Source organism: Anas platyrhynchos, chromosome 11 (genome assembly GCF_047663525.1).
Source record: "Anas platyrhynchos isolate ZD024472 breed Pekin duck chromosome 11, IASCAAS_PekinDuck_T2T, whole genome shotgun sequence".
NCBI classification, from domain to species: Eukaryota; Metazoa; Chordata; class Aves; order Anseriformes; family Anatidae; genus Anas; species Anas platyrhynchos.
This window is the reverse complement of record NC_092597.1, coordinates 15,485,416-15,504,929: the sequence shown is the minus strand read 5'-3', so window position 1 is coordinate 15,504,929 and position 19,514 is coordinate 15,485,416. Positions and strand designations below refer to the sequence as shown.

The 19,514-nt window shown below is 36.3% G+C and overlaps 1 protein-coding gene across 9 annotated transcripts in view; it reads right to left on the bottom strand.

Annotated features, from left to right (window-relative positions):
* ADAMTSL3 (ADAMTS like 3) overlaps positions 1-19,514 on the bottom strand; it is a 188,697-nt gene that overhangs the window by 147,719 nt on the left and 21,464 nt on the right. For all 9 annotated transcript variants that reach the window (XR_005268490.2, XM_027466441.3, XM_027466440.3 and 6 more), the window contains exon 3: positions 8,462-8,581. Coding sequence is in view for 8 of the 9 variants with exons in the window: in XM_027466441.3 (XP_027322242.2) it covers positions 8,462-8,581 (120 nt within the window). In the remaining variant the exon portion in view is untranslated. The remainder of the gene's footprint in view (positions 1-8,461; positions 8,582-19,514) is intronic.

Below are 19,514 nucleotides of genomic sequence, written 5' to 3'. Positions count from 1 at the left end.
TTGCAAAACAATAGGATGACATCAGAAGAACCTTACATAAAGGATTCATTTAATCGAGCATTTTTCTCATTATTTCAAAGCCAATGTAAACTGAAGTTTCTTTTATTCTTGCACTAAGGCTTTCCATGCTTCACATGTCAACAAAGAGAAGCTGCTGTAAAGTCACAGGTCTTTAAATTTTATCTGTGGCAAAAGCAGCACAGAAGAAAAAAAAACAAAGACATTTTCATGAGAAATTCAGCAATACAATTTTACCTCCTAATTTGTGAAAAAATTAATTCTTCACAGCTTGAATAAAGTCAAAAAAAATACCTACATTATTAAAAAACAATACAGTGTTCTGATCTTGACTGAGACCACTGACATGTTCTAAAATGTATTTGCATCACTTGAACGAATTGTGTGAACAAATTCACCACTGGGCTTTATCAGCCTAAAATGTCCTCTCTTCTATGCACAATCTGAAGAATGACTTTCCAGTTCGAAGCATGTTTACTACAGCACTTGTAACATATCCTTTTGATTTAGAAGCACTTCTCTACTATATCTCAATGAATGCTTATTGATAGATGACAGTAGTGGTGCGTCAGAGCAGTTTAAGCATGGGACCATTTCTGCTACCTCCAGACCTTTAAGAGTCTTAATTTAGAAGTCTGAGGCTAAGCCTTTATCAATGTCAATTTTTGGATAGTGCATGTGCCAGCTGTTGGGGGCACAAGGAGGTCAGTGGTGAATTCACATTACACTGTACTGATCTCTCAGTATTTAATCATTGTTCTCCAATAAAGAATGTCAAATGAAGGTCTAGGCTGTGTATTATTAACTCATTTCATCAGGTGTTTTGTTACTAGTTCAAAGTGACAGAGCTGAGTTTAAGACTTTGCAGTAGAATGTTTGCCCAAATACACATCCTTGTCTGCTTCTAGGGGAAAAAGACCTTAAATCTATCAGTAGGAACTGAAAAATACTTTGAGGAAAGTTCTACATTGAAAACCTCAGCATGAAAAAAATGAACATTCAAGAAAAGATCAAGTCCATTATGAAAAAACACGCATGGCAGAGATGCTCTAAAAATAAGGGACTTCCAAGTTTTTAAAATATAGACCACTCAGATTGAATAAAAATACAAATGTGGCAAGCATATATCCAAAAAAAAAAAAAAAAAAAAGGAAGTATATAAAAATGTAATGTGTCACAAATTTTGTTTTCCTTTAGTAGACAAGATACTCCTGATTTTATCCTTACGCAGTCCCTACAAATAAACTTCTTCTAATCTGAAGCCTTTCTACCACATGAGTGGTCTCAGTCACATACTGACTGCAAGCTGTTGCCAACAGCACCCCACGCAGGGGTGCAGAGGAAAGCTTTATGCATCCCCATATAGACTGGTACCAGTTAAACCAGCCTTAGTATTCACCTAGCACACAGGGGGCCAGGAGTAACAGAAACACCTGAAAGAGTTTGTGTTCATTCCCCCCTTCTTCCTTGACAAGTCATCTGGGGGAGCAACTTGAAAAAAGGTTAATTTGGGAGCTATTTTCTGCTACCTGGGAATCCTCTGGCAGCAGGTACGGCTGATATCATCACAGACACAGAAAGACCAAGGATCCAGGCCACTGAGTTTTACCACAAAATGTAGTGAATTAGGATTACAAACCTATGCACCATTCATAGAAGGTATTTAATCCAAAATGATATAAAACGTGTTTTCTGCCCAAATTGTATTATTACAGGTTCCCTGTGAAGGCTGTATCTTACATGAAGCAAAGACTTACTGACTTCAGCAGCTCTGATTTACACATAGATCTTTGCCAGGGTTGGGACAAATTCAGTAACACCAAAAAAAAAAAAAAAAAAAAAAAAAGGAAGCCTGCAGTTCTTAGTGCACAAAGAAAAAAAGCCTTAATGTACTACACACAGCACTTTCACTATTTTCTCTGTACAACAAAACCCCAGGCTTAAAATGTTAGTCGGTTCTTTAAGAAGTGCCAGCTGTCTATTCAGTTTGCCAATAAACAAAAGTATGTTAAACAGCTTTCAGTTCACTAAGCAATCTATCACGCACAAGAATATATTGTTAATGATATAACTACTTGTGCAAATGCTAGTCACACGCTTCCGGCAAGCAATTAGGCTAAACAAAAGTATTTTTTCAATAGGATCATACCTACTGACTTATACAAATACCAGGCTATAAGAGAAGTTTTGCATGAAATTGTAAGTGGTTTTCATTTACTCTTAATCCCTACCTCCTTTCCCTCCCTCCCACTCCAAATCAGAAACACATTTCCCTTGATTGTGGAGCTAATTTCCATACCCAAGTAAGTTATCTTAAAGGTAAATAATAATAATAATAATTTAGAAGAGATCCAAATTAAGCCTGCAAATAAAAAAACAACTGTATCAAAATACAGGCTAAAGAAGCAAAAATATTAGGAACCTCCTAACATCAGCTTCGGGTAAATTTCTGCTAAAACACTAAGTGATGCATTATATCTTCACACAGCCTTGCAAACATATGGCTCTAAACTCCTGGAACATGATTTAAAACTCCTTATTAACATCTGTAGGATTAGTACGGAGCACCACAAACCTGGCCTCAATTTGTTACTCACATGAGTAGTCCCAGCTCAGAGAATGAAATTACTTGCAGGATTTGGGTCAGTGGAGTTGGTGTTGAATGTTCAGTTACTCTAATATCAGCACATTGTCTGAATATGGATTGCAAGGCCAGACCATTTTTCAGCCAAAGATGAATATTTCTAACAATATTGAAATTCAAATAGCCAAGCATGAGAAGTTACACCTCTGGTGCTTTGACAAAGTTAGTTCTATCAGCTCACTCAGAATACTCAAATGAAATCACTGGAGCGATGAGTGGTGGAAGGTTTGCAGCACAGAAAAACACCTAAAATAGTTTATGTCCACTTAAATGCTAGCTTTTCAAAAGAGTCTTTAAACGAAGAGCTAACTGGGATTCAAGAAGTTTTTTAATAGTTACGAAAGCTTCTTTTTGGATATCAACAAAAGTGTCATGTCACAGTACAGCAAGTTTTTGGCTCTTCCAAAGGAAGGCTATTACATTATATATTTGAGTAGCAGGCGTGCCACTGTAGCAGGCATGCCACTAACTACCAATCTTATTTTGTCAGGATTAGAGGTCGTCTTCACTGATGTGTTAACTTGAAATAAGTTTTGTCCTTTACACAACCCATTTCCAAGCTAAAAAATTTCTAGTTCCATTTCAGTGGTGATTTACATGCAAACTAGCTGGCCAGCATGGGAGGGAATAAAAGGGCACAGACAAGGAGTGCAGAAGTCAGAGCAGAAAAATAATAATAATAATAATAATAATAATAATAATAATAATAATAAAATCAAAACCAGGCTGTGGTTCTCATACAGTTCCAAAGGCAGAGCAGGAAAGACGGCAATTATCAGGAGGCAGAGTGGGAAAAGCAGGTGGGAGAAAACGTTGGAAAAATCTGTCAGCCCAGCTGGATCCACATGACAACTTCTGTCCCCATTGTAGCAGGTTGTACAATACGCAAAAAACTTGAACAAGCAAACACACCTCTGCAAATAAGAGGTGGAATAATAGGTTGCTGTTCCATCAATTTATTTCTGCATTATTTAATTATTTAAGTCCCTCCAGTCCTGGGTTCCACTGCCTTATTTTCATTAACCCTTTAGAAACCACAAACACACACACACACACACACCGAAAAGGCAAGAACCAAGCCAGAGTATTTCTCCTTGTGGAGGACAAGGCATATATCAGAACATTCACTCTCCCAGTTTTTGCCTTCACTTTGTTGCAGACTTTTCTTGCAAATCCAAAGAAAGGCCAGTTATAAAAAGAACTACACCAGTCTCAGCCTACGTATTACAACTTTCACATCTACTTGGAAACAGACTCACTGGCTTCTACCTCACCTCACATATCTAAACACACTCAAGTTTGAAAGCGCAGATTTTCATTATTTTAATTGCTTGCTGGGTGGTTTCAAGATGCCAATATTTACCACTCTTCCTGACTGCATTTTTAAAAAGATTTGTTTAGAAACACTACAGTTCTTTGCCAAGATTGGCCTACTAAGTGCCATATGTCTAATTCCAGAATCAGGGCTTCCTTGTTATGAGTTTAAATTGGTAAACATCATAAAACATAGAAAGAGAAAAGTCAGCTAGAAAGCTAACTGATCAAGTAAACATTTTCTCACTTAGAAGATAACCTTTTTCTTTTTCTCTAGACCCCACCACAAGCCCCAACCTCCAAGGCCCCACTTCCAGCTGTCTCTTTAAGCCAGCCAAAGTGGAAAGGTACTTCAAACATCCAGCACAACCAAGCTTTCACTGCTCTCCTTGTTGGTGGTCCGTCATATGGAATGGTTTTAATAGTTGGAAGCAATGCCTTAAGTGTCAGAAAACAAGAACACTTTCTGTAAGAAAGCTTTCCAATACTACTAGTATTCTAGAAAAGAAAAAAAAATAAAATCTTATAGTAGATTAAAAGGTGAAAAGCCAAAAGAAATGGGGAAAAAACTAGGAAACTATTCCTTATGGCAAGGTTCAACTTGTATCTTAGAGCTGGAGGAAGGGCTATTATTTATATACTTCTTTAAAAACTCATTCAGAGTGATAGAAAAGAGGCATATTTTTTTTTCAGTCTCGGATTTCTAATGGCAAGTGAAGTCTTTGGCCACACATCAAAATGTATCTGGTGCTATGTTAGATTTAAATTACATTGACTCAGTAGAATTTTAGAAATGCAGTATGCAATACACTGATGCAAGACATAGCTTGCTGAACAATGCAAGAGCTATAACAAAGTACTCAATGTACATATTTCTGCTCTTTAGGAGCCCTCAAAAGTATTTGCTTTGAATCACTCTTTTTGTTTTCCCTGAAGATAACGGAGCAAATGTGTCAAAATTATTCTATACCTTTCTGTTCAGATGTCACGAAAATACCTCAATAAATAAAGGTAGCAGTATCTGATCTATTCCTATAAGGCATTTTCTTCTATAGTCATAATAGAGGAGGTTATATATATATATATATATATATATATATATATTCACTGAATTTAGAAACCATCTAGCCAAAAAATTTCATCTGCATGTAATTCTTAAATACACACATAGCAACTGAATATGCAAAGGGGTTAGTGCAATCCTGTGCAAAAATGAGAGCACAGTCCTGCCAGATTAAACCAGAACAAAATGTACTGTTTTGCATGTACAACATGAATCCATATGTAATTTTTCTGGGCTAGAAGAGAGTACAGTGTGTTCCCATTAATATTTACTCATCTTCCATTTCAAACTGTAAGCTTTGTATTTTCAGATAGCAAATACTTTTGAATATTCAAGTAACAGCTAGTTCTATTTTACTGAGATTACTTACTGACAAAGGAATCCTGAATAAACTGGCTCTCTGCTTGAAAAATATCACTCAACAGCCAAAGAAAACCCCTCTGAAACATTCCTGTGTTTGGAGGACGTAAGGAAACTCATCTTGGATGATGATGATGGTGCTATATAGAAATAATACTTATCTATCCTATCAAACTGGACATTTTATTGGCCTAGGTATCAGGTACAGTGCTAAGTGGGAAAGGGCACACTTGGGAACACATGGAAGGATCACTTTTCCCATAAGGGTCTTGACATCTTGTTGGCTAGCCAAAAAGGCATGGGTTGTCCCCCATCCTCTTCTCCCAATCCCATGCTACAATCTTAGAAGCCTGTCATCCATTTTCATCCTTTATTCTCCCTTCCATGAATATAGACAGACCATCTGACAATAGATTGGGTAAGACTTATCTTCAGTTTTGTTGGGGTGAAGCACACAAGGTTATTTCACTTTCTCAATTTTCAAGTAAATTTATCTTAGGATGTGCAGGAACAACAGGACTCTGTAGGGGTGTCCAGGGGAAAACTCTGGTAATGTATTTCCCCACGGCCAGCACCCTTTCAAGGTGGGGCTGGATAGAAAGTGAACAGCTGAAATTAAACTGAATTATGGTGTGTGAGAATAAGCTATTGCCTTTTTTTGATTAAGTGGCCATGTTTCTGTACCAGTTCCATTCCAGTGTTGGCTACATTATGTAATTGAAAGTAGCCTTTCAATTTACATAAATTCCTCTTTATTCACCTGCATATCCTTATCAGAACTACTGCATTTGTCTGCTTAAGTATTAAGAATGATTACAAGATGCTCTGTACCATATGTAGTAGTTTCATAAACAAGTAGGATTTCTTTATTTATTTTGCCAGTAAAATGCCTGACCATCTGCTCAAGAAAATGGAGTAAACCAAGTAGCTGGTGTAAATTATATCCCACACCTATCCATAGCAGCCTACAAAATTAAAGAAATTAGCCCATGAATTAGTTTCACCACCCAGTATAAGACTTCTTTCCATTCATTAAATGAATGTAATATGAAAAAGTAGAATGAAATATGGAAAACAAGAACATTATTTTTTGTCTCAGTTTGAACACAATTTTTTTATGAACATCAGCAGAAGCATAAGTAAATTATAACTGTACGTTATTATGATTCTATGATTAATGTCCTAGACAAGGAAATAATATACAGAATATTTTTTATTTATTTATTTTACACCCAGGAAAGTAAAGTAGACACAGGTCTACCTGCATTCCTACATTCCTACCTACATTCAATGCATTTATATTTATTGAAAAGTCCTAAGGACTGAATTTCCTCTGAAAAGGAACTACTAATAATAATACATTTGCCTTTATTTTCAACTTTCCAATGTTTTAGCTTGAGTTCCAAGAACTCAAGCTAAAACTTAATTTCTTACTGCTCTTTCTTCCTGCACTGTCTGGGAAGAGCAGGCTTCAAAGCTGAATTACATTTGTGAAAGAACAGAAGCTGACCATACCCAGGATCTGATTCAGATCCCAATGAAATTAATGGAAAACTTTCCATCAAATGCAATTGAGCTTGGAACAGGTTTCTGTATAGAGCTATGCTGGTATTTGAGGTTTTGTGGGGATTGGGAGTTGTTTCATTTTGTTTTTTAATCAGCGATGCTATTCACTTAGTACAAACAGTCTATTCAAATACTCAGACAATTCCTCAGTTGTATTTTATAGTCTTCTCTAAGAAGTGCTCAATTTAATGGAGATTATTTTGAACAAAAGTGTATAACCTTTGCAGGATTTTTCTTCTGCTGTCATTAAATGCAACCTGGGTTGCAGCTGCATTTTTCTGTACTGCAAGTTTCTTTCTGAGGTGTTTTGTCCAGGGGACATCTTACCTGAAAACCTTTTCTAGAGATGATACAAGATCTTCTAGGATAACAAAAGTATGAATTATTCTAAACATATATAAACTATATTCAACTAACCTACAAGTTCAACATGCTTGCTACTCAGTGCTTTCAAATTCCTTGGGTCCTCCTAAACAGCTACTCGGTATAAAGCTTTAAACTCATCCTGGTTCTCTTCTTTTTTTTAGAGCAGCTGATGAGCAAACTCTTCTTTTTCTGAGTAGGTCCTGCAAGGGGATCATCTTTCAAAAATAAAGCTGTCAGTCACTAGACAGAACTTGTGACTGCAGGGCAAGTTTAGCTCTTCTCTCACTTTTGAGGATTGTTTCCTAACAAATTCCCTTTTCTTACACTAAGACACATACTGTAAGTGTCTATGAATGTAATTCAGACTGTTTTGATGTGGAGTTTCAACTGACTTCTGGAACACATTGTGTTATGAGTAAATTTCCACAGCATGCCACACATTTCCTAGGTTTACTTTAGATCTTTTGCCAAGATTAACAGCATTTCTTTCATGTTGCTTTCTTTACATTTATATCTATATTCCATGTTTAACAATGTTTCAATGGGTCTGGAGAAAGCATTAAAGATCTCTAACTTTAAAATACATAATTTGTTGCTTTCTAAACACTCTGCTTCATCTATTATTCCACTTTGCATTTGTTTATAATTCACTCAACCTTCCCTTCTGAAAACTTCATGAACTGACAAAATTTGCTGACTTTTCACAAGCTAGAAAATGCAAGATATGCCTTACACTGATTTATCCATGAAATAAAACAATTAAGAATAGGTCAAACAATTCACAGAAACAACAGTAAATTCTAATTCTACACATTTTACAATACTAACTATAAACATCTATTAACACACAAATAAAATGTTGTTGCTTTCATCTCTATTACATCCCATAAAGTTTTTCCACAAGTGGTTTTGTGCTATTATTTTCACAACTTCAATTTCATTTTGCTGTAATCATTCATTTTATCTCTACATATTCTTTTTGTGTTACATTGAGTGTTATCATTCATTTTGCTGTAAGTTTGATGCATCTTCAGAAGATACCAGACACTGTTTCTTAATTCACAAAAATCTGTATCTCAGAGTTACATGAATGTGACAATCTCTATCATTTTCACACATGGCATACTGACCTGGTCATCGTAACGGTAAGTGAGGAATTGCTCCCCTGTGGTATCCTCAAGAAAACTCCCTTGTGGAGAAAGCGCAAATTCAGGCAAGAAGTATGCACCTTGGGACTGCTCTGCTCTTGTCTGTAAGAGATTCAGAGAGGTCACGTTACAGCTACTACAGACACAAGTCAAGATTTTAAATTGTACATATAGTTACAATGAATAGACATGATCTTCTGAGTAAAACGTATTGTGTTTTTAAGACACTGTATTTCTGGGGGGATACTTTGCTCCAGAGGTCTGTCACAAGGTTTTAACAAATGCTTACAGGGATCCAAAAACAACCAAATGCACTAGTAGCAGAACCACCTATTAAAGATAATATCTCTGGCTTATCAGTTACCACAGCTGAAAGACAGTGAAAAAACACACTGAAAAAGCAACATCAAGTTATGCTTTCTTTTTTGGTTACATGCTTCACTAGACTGGCTGCTGCAGACAATAATGGGTTTTTAGTTAAACACAGCATGTCTATTCTCACAGGACAGCACAAAAAGAGAATCGTAGTTTAGAAGACACTTTGGGAGTTCAGCTAGACCAGCCCCCTCAAAGTAGGGTCACCTGTGAGCCCATGACACTGAATTACTTTCCTGTCCTGCAGGAAAGAAGTTGCAAAGAATAAATTGGATGGTGGGAGGGGAAAATGATTGAATTGAACACCAGACAGTGGTCCATATAAGTTCTGAAAGTCATGCACAATTGGTGAACAGCGCTTGAGAACAGGCCAGAAGAGGAATATGGGCCCATTTTGAGCTCCAGAAGAGCTAATTCTGTCTGAATCAGAGCCACTATCTCCAAGTTGGCCAACACCTAGGCCCTTGTTAGGCAAAGGTCCATGGTCTTATCCATGGATTTTCAGGAACCATAACACTCTTTGAACATGCTAGACATGCTGAAGACATGCTGGTTGAATATGCTGTCATTGCATTGTTGATCTAAGGCAGCCCAGCCACATAGCAAATGTACTGCACGGACACTTATGTCCTCATTCCTACTATCAGGCAGCAGCTCTACCCTGGAAAGCTAATTGGTTTGCATACAAGAGAAAATGAGCAATCGTTTTTTGAAAGAAGAGTACTGGATCCAACTGGGGTAGGGGAAGAGTGGGAAGGGCAAGAAGATGAAAGTTACCTTCCAAGAGGTTGAAACCTTTTAGGGAAGAAAAAGACTGAACTGTACAAGTTACTGCTGGACATTTACCAACAAGTCAACTTAACAAATGGAGTTTAATTAAACTGTTCTTATATTTTGACATATGCAATAATTTTACAGGAAAGCTTACAGTTACCATCAACCAGTTTCCAGACTGTTGGCTAGAACTGTACCAAACAACAGGAGTATAACCTCAGTGCCAGACAACTAGAGATTTCAGAAACAATCTATGTAATTCAACCAGTTTGTAGTGGAAAAGGAAGGCAAGAGCTTCTGTAGTTCCTCTCTTGTGCAGGGAATTCACTTTCTGAAACTCACAACTTATCTCATAAAAAACAGATGCCATGTCATTCTCAGTGTGAGTCTGGAGAAACTTAACATTGCTGTTGCTTACTCTGTTCTGCAAAGAAGTAGCTGTCAGCTTCTCAGACTGTAAACCCCATTATTCGTGACAAGCATTAAATTAACATACTTGTTCTAAATTGAGCAATCTTCATATAAACTAGAAATAGCTTGCAAAGGACATGTCTAGACTAGGGTAAAAGGTCACACTTCGGTGTGCTGGACTGAAGAAGATTTTAAAGAGGACTTTTTCACCAGGCCTGCATAATAGTAATTCATGTTCACATTGTGTTGTCACGACATTTTCTCTAAACTCTATTATACCAGTGGTCTCACTTGTATACTGTAGCCAACTGACTTTATTTATGCAGAAGTAAATTACAGAGAAGAAGAAAAAAAAAAAAAAAAAAAGAAAGAAAAGAAAAGAAATCTGCATTTGATAACAATAGTTTCCCCATAAAGTAACTAAGAGAGGTCCACAGTTACACTTCATGCTGAATCCAAGCTGGCTGCAGCTCACGCAGGCCTTGACATTTTAAGTGTAACCCAGACGTGAAACTGGCTGACATAATCTGGCATTTTTCCCCACTGGTTTCAATGGACTATCGATAGATCCTATATGAGGGAATATGGCAATGATGTAATCCTATGATTTCAGTACAGGGCTAATGGACAAGAGATATGCGTTCTAAATCTCAAGTGGCCTGGGTTAAACTACTTGACATTTCTACCTCAGTTTCCCCAGGTGTATAACAATTACAGCATCAAGTGACCTGTATTAATAGTGTATTGTAAAGTTTAGTTTATATTTGTAAAATACTTTGGAAAAAAATAGTACTAAATGTTAGCAATTTATAATAATATTTTGGAAAGAGCTGTCGAACTAAAGAACGGAAGAGAATCCATATTACTCTACCACACTTCTTAGAAAAATGTATATCATACTGCTGCTTGATTTCCCATAAACAAATTTGCCAGTAGGATATGCAGTGATTAACTGGTTTGTGCTTCTCATCTTTATAAGGTAAATATTTAAAATAGGAGGTCTTTGGACATTCATCAGTATTATTCTTTGAATATAAAAGATGCCAACATTTGAAGCTGAAATAATGATTTAATAAATATTATATGAAAAAACAAGGGTTTATCCCACACACATGAACATATATTCAATTTGTTTTTAATCAAAAGCTAACAAATGGCTAGTCACTGGGGAAGTAGAAGAATGCTTGCCAGATTAAGGCAAGATCTGGCTTTCAAGCATGGAAAAAAATCAATGAAAAAAAGGTGAATTTTTTATGAGGTTACACCTGAGGTTATAGTGGAAACTGGTCTAAATGCAGCAATAGGTACCGCTACCTACCTAATATTACTAAAGTGAAGGAGAAATGCAGCAAAACATTCAACTGAAAGCAGGAATCTACTAAGAATACACTGAGTTGAATGACAAGGGGATGTTGAAGCTAAGTAAATACAGCTGATACACAGCCTAAATCAAGAAGTTTGTTAACAAAATCAGAACTTTCTCAAAGAATTATTTTGAATCAACTCAAAATAGCATAAAAACATTTTCCCCTCTAGGTATAGGCACCTTAAGTAAGCTATATTTTTGCTGTTTGAACCTTTCCAATACACTTCCATTCATGCATCGTACTGAACACAAAACGCACTGTTTCCATTTGGTCCACTTTATTCCCCACTGAGGAGTCTATCACAGTTCCTTGTGAGCCTTTTATATTTCTATGGGTACTTTTGCCTAAACGTAATTCATATTTCAACAGTCTCTGGTTTTATAGTGTATTTGGGATCATCTCTGAATGATTTAGCTAATCTGATATAAATTTATGTTTTAAACTAAAGACTGCAAGTTTCAGAAAACAATTATATTTCATGCTAGTGTTTTAACTCTCTTTAATAGCCAGTTTAATGTTAATAGCTTCAAGTGAAATGTGTGAAATTACAAGTACAATCAAGATTTAGAACAGGCATTTTAAAACAGCTTTACAATTCCATGATCTTATTAGAGATGAAGAAAGAAGGTGATAATGTAGCTAAACCAGGTAATACTTGCTACATAAAATCCATTAAAATTAATGCAGATAAATAGATAAATTGGTGTTTGAAAACTTTTCTGGGTATCAGGTAGCCAGAACATGCCTCTTATTAGTCAGAAACTGAAAATAAAAATAAAAATAAAAATAAAAATAAAAAGTCTTCCATCCTACATCATTCTACCTGTGTGATCAAGGAGAAATATCCTGAAAAGCAGATAATGTATTTAGGTTCTGGGAAGTGTAAAATGGCACCGTGCCTATTCAAAGGCTTATGCTCTAAGCACATCTTTGATCTCAGGCTGTGATTACTTCTTCACTCATCACTCCCCACCTGAGTGCTTGAAGATTAAATTACTCTTCCACTTTCAATTGCAGAAGACAAAATGAACAGTTGATATCCAAGTCTCTGTTTTTTGATCTCCCTCCACCAAGACTTGCCTGTTGCTATTTTTACTGCTTCCCGATTTCATTGCTCTATATGCTACTCTGAATAGAAACATCTTAACAAGGTGAAGTTGCTGGATTCAAGGATTTTATATTTTATTACTGCAAATAAGAGAGGAATGGTTACTGAGAGCTTCCGAGCCAATGTGAACATTAACAAGTAGCATGGTTGAGTGCCACGAACTGAATCCGTAGATCAAAAGAGTGGCCAGCACCAAATACTCACACAACAGTATTTGAAGGAGAGGAGTTTTGTTGTTGTTGTTGTTGTTTGGTTGGTTGGTTTGTTTGTTTAAACTTTTTTATTATTATTATTTATTTATTTTTAAGATAGCAACTAGCTCTAGTCAATCCTACAGACTATCCATTAGTGACTGAAGTACATTAGGTTTGCTGCTGGTGCACATCTTCTGATTTTTTCATCCAAAAGGAACCTTATTAGCACACTTTGTCTTTTGTTGTCCCTCCTTGGTATCTTGGATTTATATTAACTATTGCCATACAACTCACTTGAAATTATCAAATCAGAATAAACATTAAAAGGTAGACTTTTCCTGTGACTATAAAATATATATATATATATATTTAACCACTGGTCATTCTTTCCAAGGTACAGATTTCCAAGGTACAGAAGAATTTCATCCAAGGATTTAAACTGTTATTGTAATTTCAGATAAATTGGAAATTGTAGTTTAGTCTACAATACTTGGGGATCATGTGACATAAAGGATATTGCAAAGTTCAACTGAACATCATAATAACATGCCACTATTCTATTTAATCATAGCCACCAGAAGACTGGAAAATGTGTTCCCTAATTATATATAAACAAGAGCAGCTTTAGAAATGTAGCTTCCTGCTCAGTGATGAAGGTCTAGGAGATGAGAAAATGGAGACCAAGTGTCGCAAAAAAATGACTTGTACATAATTAGAAATAAAGCACTTGTGTTTCAGATGTAATAATTTCTTTTTTGAGTTTCTTGGCACCAAAAAACACATTAATGTATTTTAATTAGTGGCAAAATAAGAACTATGCACATAAGAACTATGTACACCTAGTGCAAATGAGTATTACCTGGATTTAAATCAGTCTTTCCCTAACAAAGCCCGTGTGCTTGCTAAAAATAGGGAACATAAACAGAGTAACAAAAAAAGTTCAAAATGATCCATATTAAATGCCAAAGATGACAAAATACCACACTGTTCCTGAAACTGCCTCAGTATCTCTTTTTTAAGAAGGGGAACAGACAAAAGATAAATGTCCAGTGACCTTGAGCTTTATAGTTATATGCAATCGCACTATCTTGCCCAAGGTAAATTCTGTAACAGAAAACCAGAAGAGTGCATTTGTGGCTCGTTTAGTAGCTCTTGTTGGAAGGGGAAAATTAGTCATGGTCTTCAAAGTTTTAATTTCCAAACTCCTCATTTTAGGGAAAAAGATGGGAAAATAAGCAAATGAGAAATTGCATCTGTATTCTTAATAACTTGTATTTACACGTTCATCAGATTAATATGCATGGCAAGTCCAATCATATACCAAAATGTATGCCTTCCAATTTAATTCTTCATGTTAAGTGTCTGTCTACTAAGCTGCTGTAGCATGATTTCTGCCCCAGGGAACTAATATACAGGCTAAGTAGCAGTTCAGTTTAATGGATTTTCAAGGACTCCAGTACAAAAAATGTTAGATGGAATATAGCAGTCCAGTCTCATCACTAGATGAAGAAGCGTGTTAGCAGATAAACAAAGTCACACCAGTATTTCAAAGCTTCAGATACTGCCAGAGCAAGAAATGCTGATGAATAAATATCTAGTAAGATTTAGATTAGCTTTTGTTATGATCAAGATTTACAAAAACTTCCTAATGCTATATGCTGTGTAACATTTAAAGACCCTGGAAGTGAGCTGTTTCCACAGAATCTGCCAGCAGTTCAGCTTTTCTGTAGACCAGGCCAATTATTTAAAATAGTAATTAATATCAAACTAAGACACCAACATTTCAAACCAGAATTAAAATGTAAACTTTTTTTTTTTCAATAAAAAAGAATGGACTCAAAAGATACTTGCTAAGCTGCTGAATTGATGAAAACCAAGTACTTCTTCATAGAAGAACTCCTGAAACTCAGAATGCAGCTGCCAAGTTTCATCAGGGAAGTCACAACCGAGATGAGACAACCTCGAAGCTGAACCAGAAGTTCTTCCAAAGACAGATCAAAAGCGTGACTCAACAGCTGTTTTCACGGCTATGCATGCGCTGGTCTGCTAGTTAAAGGCAGACTTCAGGACTGCCTGATTTAAGCACAAATCAAATGATTTTTCATCTCACTATCTGTCATTAGAGATTTGTTTAGAATATGTAGAGATAAAATAGGGAAACGTGTCTGTAACTTGAAGATACATACAAAGTTAAATGAAAGCTAACTATGACAGTGAAGAAAACAGTTGCCTACACCATTTCTGCTGCTCCAAACAAGCCCATCCTGCACCCTCCTGAGCATTTGAATCATTCCCAACTTGAATGTGCTCAAGATCATGTCCTCAAAGCAAAAAATCTAAGCCTTTCTCATGATGTAAGTTTGTACAACTTAAAGCAAACACAAGAGGGGTAATAGAGATCATTTTGGTTTTAAATTAAGACACTATCTCCCAGTCTTTCCAGAAAGCTATTTTAACAAAATTTCTCTTGATTAAATGTAAATACATTTTCTTTGTTGTAAGTTGGGCTAGAGATGGAGATCAACACATTTTGAAAATCTTTCTTTACCTTGTTAAATTTATACTAGTGATTAAGCTTTTGGATATTTATCAACAACTACTTATGTTTTCTCTTGCTATGGTCTGGCTGAGGGATTAAACTTGTCACTGAGAGACTGCAGTACTATTTAGCCAAAATCTCATTTAGTCTCAAAACCCAGCTTAAATATCAACTCTGCTTCATGTTTCCAAAAGAAATATGAAACCTGGAGTTTTCCCTCCTCCAATGAAGCTCCCTCTATGCTGCATTAGGCAGCCCGTCCTCTTTCTGCAGGATTGATGTGCCTAATACTTGCTTTTGAAAGAGCTGTGCTAGCAGCCTGAAGTTGCTCCCAGTGATATAAATGGCAATGCACACACCAACAGCCTTACAAAACTGGAGCCCAAATACATCTGCAGCATGACAACTCTTGCAATATTATGTTTGCTATCAGGCCTGTGAATAACACTAGTTACTCAGTGCTATTTGGCTTTGCATAAACAAAAGCCAAAGTGAGAAATACGAGCACTCTTAAATAAGATGACCCTAAAGTAATTCATTTCCAAGTATTGTCAGAAAGTTAGTGACTGTGGATCAGATTCTGCTTGCAAAATATGTATTGCCCTGTTATTTCCTGAGCCTTCAGTTGAGCCTTTGGGGGAATGGGCACAACAATATTTAGAGCCAGTTTAAAAGCAATTTTATAGCATATGGATAAAACATACACTATAAAGTCTGGATATTACTATTACCAGCGAGAGTAGAGTTACACATACAGAAAAGGTACAACAAGCCTATTCTTAAGAACAAGAAAAAAGGCTTGAAAAGATATGGATTTACCAGTAGGAAGAGAGGAAATTAGGTAACAGCAAAAAAAGTAATTTTAATTCCTGTCCCCTGATTCCCTGCCACAGCGGTGACACGATTTATAAGCCCAGCACAGTGTGATGTCTATTTTCCGTCTCCTTACAAATGCTGAGAAGCTGCATTAAATAACATCAGTGGCATCGGTGTTGAGAGGCTGCTGGCAGTGATGTGAGCAGGGACTGTACCTGCTCTATAGAGGGAAAGTGATTCGTTCTTAAACTTGTATCTCCTGAATATGCAGCTTGACTAGTCTATCACATTTTTCTGTTTCTTTGCCTGTTTACTGATTTTATATAAATGTTCTGTTCAACAGTTTATCTTAAAGCAGTCACTCACATTAACACAAAATGCTAACAGCTTTGAATGGTGAAAGAACATTCTACCTGCACATTGGCTGGGGCTTGGTGCTTTGGGGGAGCAGGGGAAGTAGGTAAAAGGACATTTTCACTTTATTTATTTATTTTTAAGATTGAAGGTACTGGAATCCTCTTGCTGGAACACACATTCCTGCCAAAAACAGTGGAAGTGAAGAATATCTTGTTAAAAAAATAATGTAGAAGTGTAACAAAACTTTCATTAATCCATCTTTTTAAAGTCTTGCAAGCAAGACAGAGCTAACTGAAGGCTTCTACAAGTCTTTATCCCTCCTTTCACCATATGTTCAACACTATTCCAAACAAAACCCACCTTTTATTCTTTATTTATTAGCCTAATAATTGGCAAAATTCTTGTCGTAAATCAAGTTCTTTTAGCATTATTGGAACATATTCACATGGAACTCCTGAAGGTCTCTAAGGGTCCTCTTAGTCTCCATAGAAAAAAATATGCTACAAAAATACTGTCAGTGTCCTTAGCAAGGAAAACGGGATAATCTGTAGTATTTTTAAGATATGTTAAAGCTTCCTTTATCATGACCACTGTGCAGTGAAAGCTTTTTTTTTTCCTTGCTAAACTGACAGGTTGCTAGCAGTTGAGTGGACTCCTTTGCAGGAAGCAGACAATCTTGCTTGTTTTTCTATGGACACATGACTGCAGCCTGCCCATATGCCTCCTTCAGTGATACGCTGAAGGAGACTGAAAGCATAATCCTTTAGGAACAGCAGATTTATTTACAGAAGGCAAAAAAGGAACATAGTTTAGGTTATGTGGGATCACTGTCAGAGTCAGTGGAATTATAAAACCTTACAAAGTCAACACATGCACTGAATGAAGATGCTCATATTGCTTTAGGGTTAAAGAACAAAATGAAACAAGAGAAAGGATATCATACAATTCCTTCATTGAGCAGTAGGAGCTTCTGTCATGGAGAGGCAAGCAAGACACCTTAATAGCTTTGGCAAATCATGCGCTAACAGAAATTAGGATTATTTAGTAATAACAACAATAAATAAATAAATAAATAAAAGAAGACTGTGGGCTATACAGGATGAGTGACTCTGTAGTAAGCTACAGGCTGCAAGTACTCAACTCTTTACTAGTGAGATAAGTGGCACAAAACAGGGAAAGGGCAACATCAGCCTTTTCTAACAGATGACTTCCTTCTCATCCCCTCACCCAGTAGGGCTAGGTAATCGCTCTAGTAATGCTAAAGAAAGGGTGTAAGGAAGGCACAAATGTTCCCAGGTAACAACGGGTTGGATCTAAATGGGAAGCCTCCTGAAATGCGACATAAAGGATCTGGGTCAGGTGAAACACGATGGCACAGTTCTGTGAGCAATTCTGCTCAGCACTTGCAAAATGCCCCCTTGTTTTCATTTCACAACAGTGATGTGCCCACACTGCTGTGACTGCCAGGTCCAGGATTTGGGGAACAACATTTCAGCTAGACACGATCAACCTGTCTGCATGCTGGTTTAAACACATCAAGGAAGGTAGTGCAGGTGGCTAGCGATTCACATTTATATGTGAACAAAATGGGACCTAACACATTGTCACATACAGGAAAAAAAGAGTTAGCTATTATCAGATAAATAGGCTAATGATGAGAGAATGTAGGACAAAAACTTCACACAATACTTTGTTCCTGTGCAGTATATTATACCTAGTGAGAAAATCTACTTAGCTCTTCTACACTCTAGTATTATGGTGCTATTCATCAAGAGATCTCAGATTACTCAAAGTTGTCATTATCCTCATTTTACAATGCCTACTCTCAGGAGAGTCTGGCTAAGAATGACATGGGACTCTTGACTCAGATTTTCCTGATTCTTTTTAATTTAAATTATAACCTTAATGTTATTAATGTTATGTTATGTTAGTGTGATTATTTGTATTTAATTTCCTTTAGAGTTTTTTTCTTTAATAGTGATATAATTTGAACTGACATAGTAACATGCTTTTCATATACTTCAGTTGAAATTTTGCCTAAGGGCAGTGAAATTCTCATCCATAAGCTGTGTAAGGAAAAAACCTCTGGCGCTCAGAAGCCAAACACCTGCTAGAACTAGTGGCGGATCCAGATTTTTAAGAGAATTCCTGTTGTATAATGAAAGCACAAAGAAGGGAAATGTGTGGGGCAATGGAATGGTATTAAAACCACAGCACTTAGGGGAGAAAAAGAATCCTAAACCACTATATTCAGTATTCAGAGCTAAATACTGAAAATTTTGATATTAAAGAAAGATGTTCACAAGTGCAAATATAAACAGAGGCTTTTTGTGATGTGGGGAAGGCTGAGCAGTGACTTCTTATGTGTCACAGGGCATTGCCATGCCTTGCATTGCTAATGACAGGGAGTTCTCTCACTGCACTCAATCTCAGTACATCTGCTTCTGATTCAGGTGGCAGGGGAAAATTGGCAAGTATTCCAGACAAAAAAAAAAAAAAAAAAGCCTGTCTTAACACTAGTAATTTTTCATCATTTCATTCTTTCATCATTGTCATTAGCAACAGCATGGTGTTTATCATGAATTAAACAGGTAAACACAATATGTCAGCTTTTTCTGCTACTGTAAATGACTGCAAATTCTCAAAACAGAAATAGACCTGGAAACCCAGGCAAACTCCCAGCCACCAAGAACTGGAGTGTTTCCTCAGTAAGGAAAATCTATCTTGAAAATCAAGTTGTCCAAAACAGAAGTAGAACTACAGGATCATGCAATTAAGGAATTTTAACAGATTAGGAATATAGAAATTTTTGACAAACATCTTCCATCACAAAACCTCTCAATGAATAAGACCCTCAAAGAGTCTAGCAAATGCCATATAAGCAGGTATAATCCAGATAGCAGTAAGAAAAATCACATCTATATAAGAATAAGGTGGCAAGATTCCTCTTCAGAGACAAGCCAAAACAGTTTACTGTAGGATAAATATCCCTTAAAGAAAAAAAAAAAAAAAAGTATTTGTCATACCACAAAGGTCACTCAGCTATACTAAAATAACTACAACTAAACACAAAACATGCAAAAAAAATCTTTAT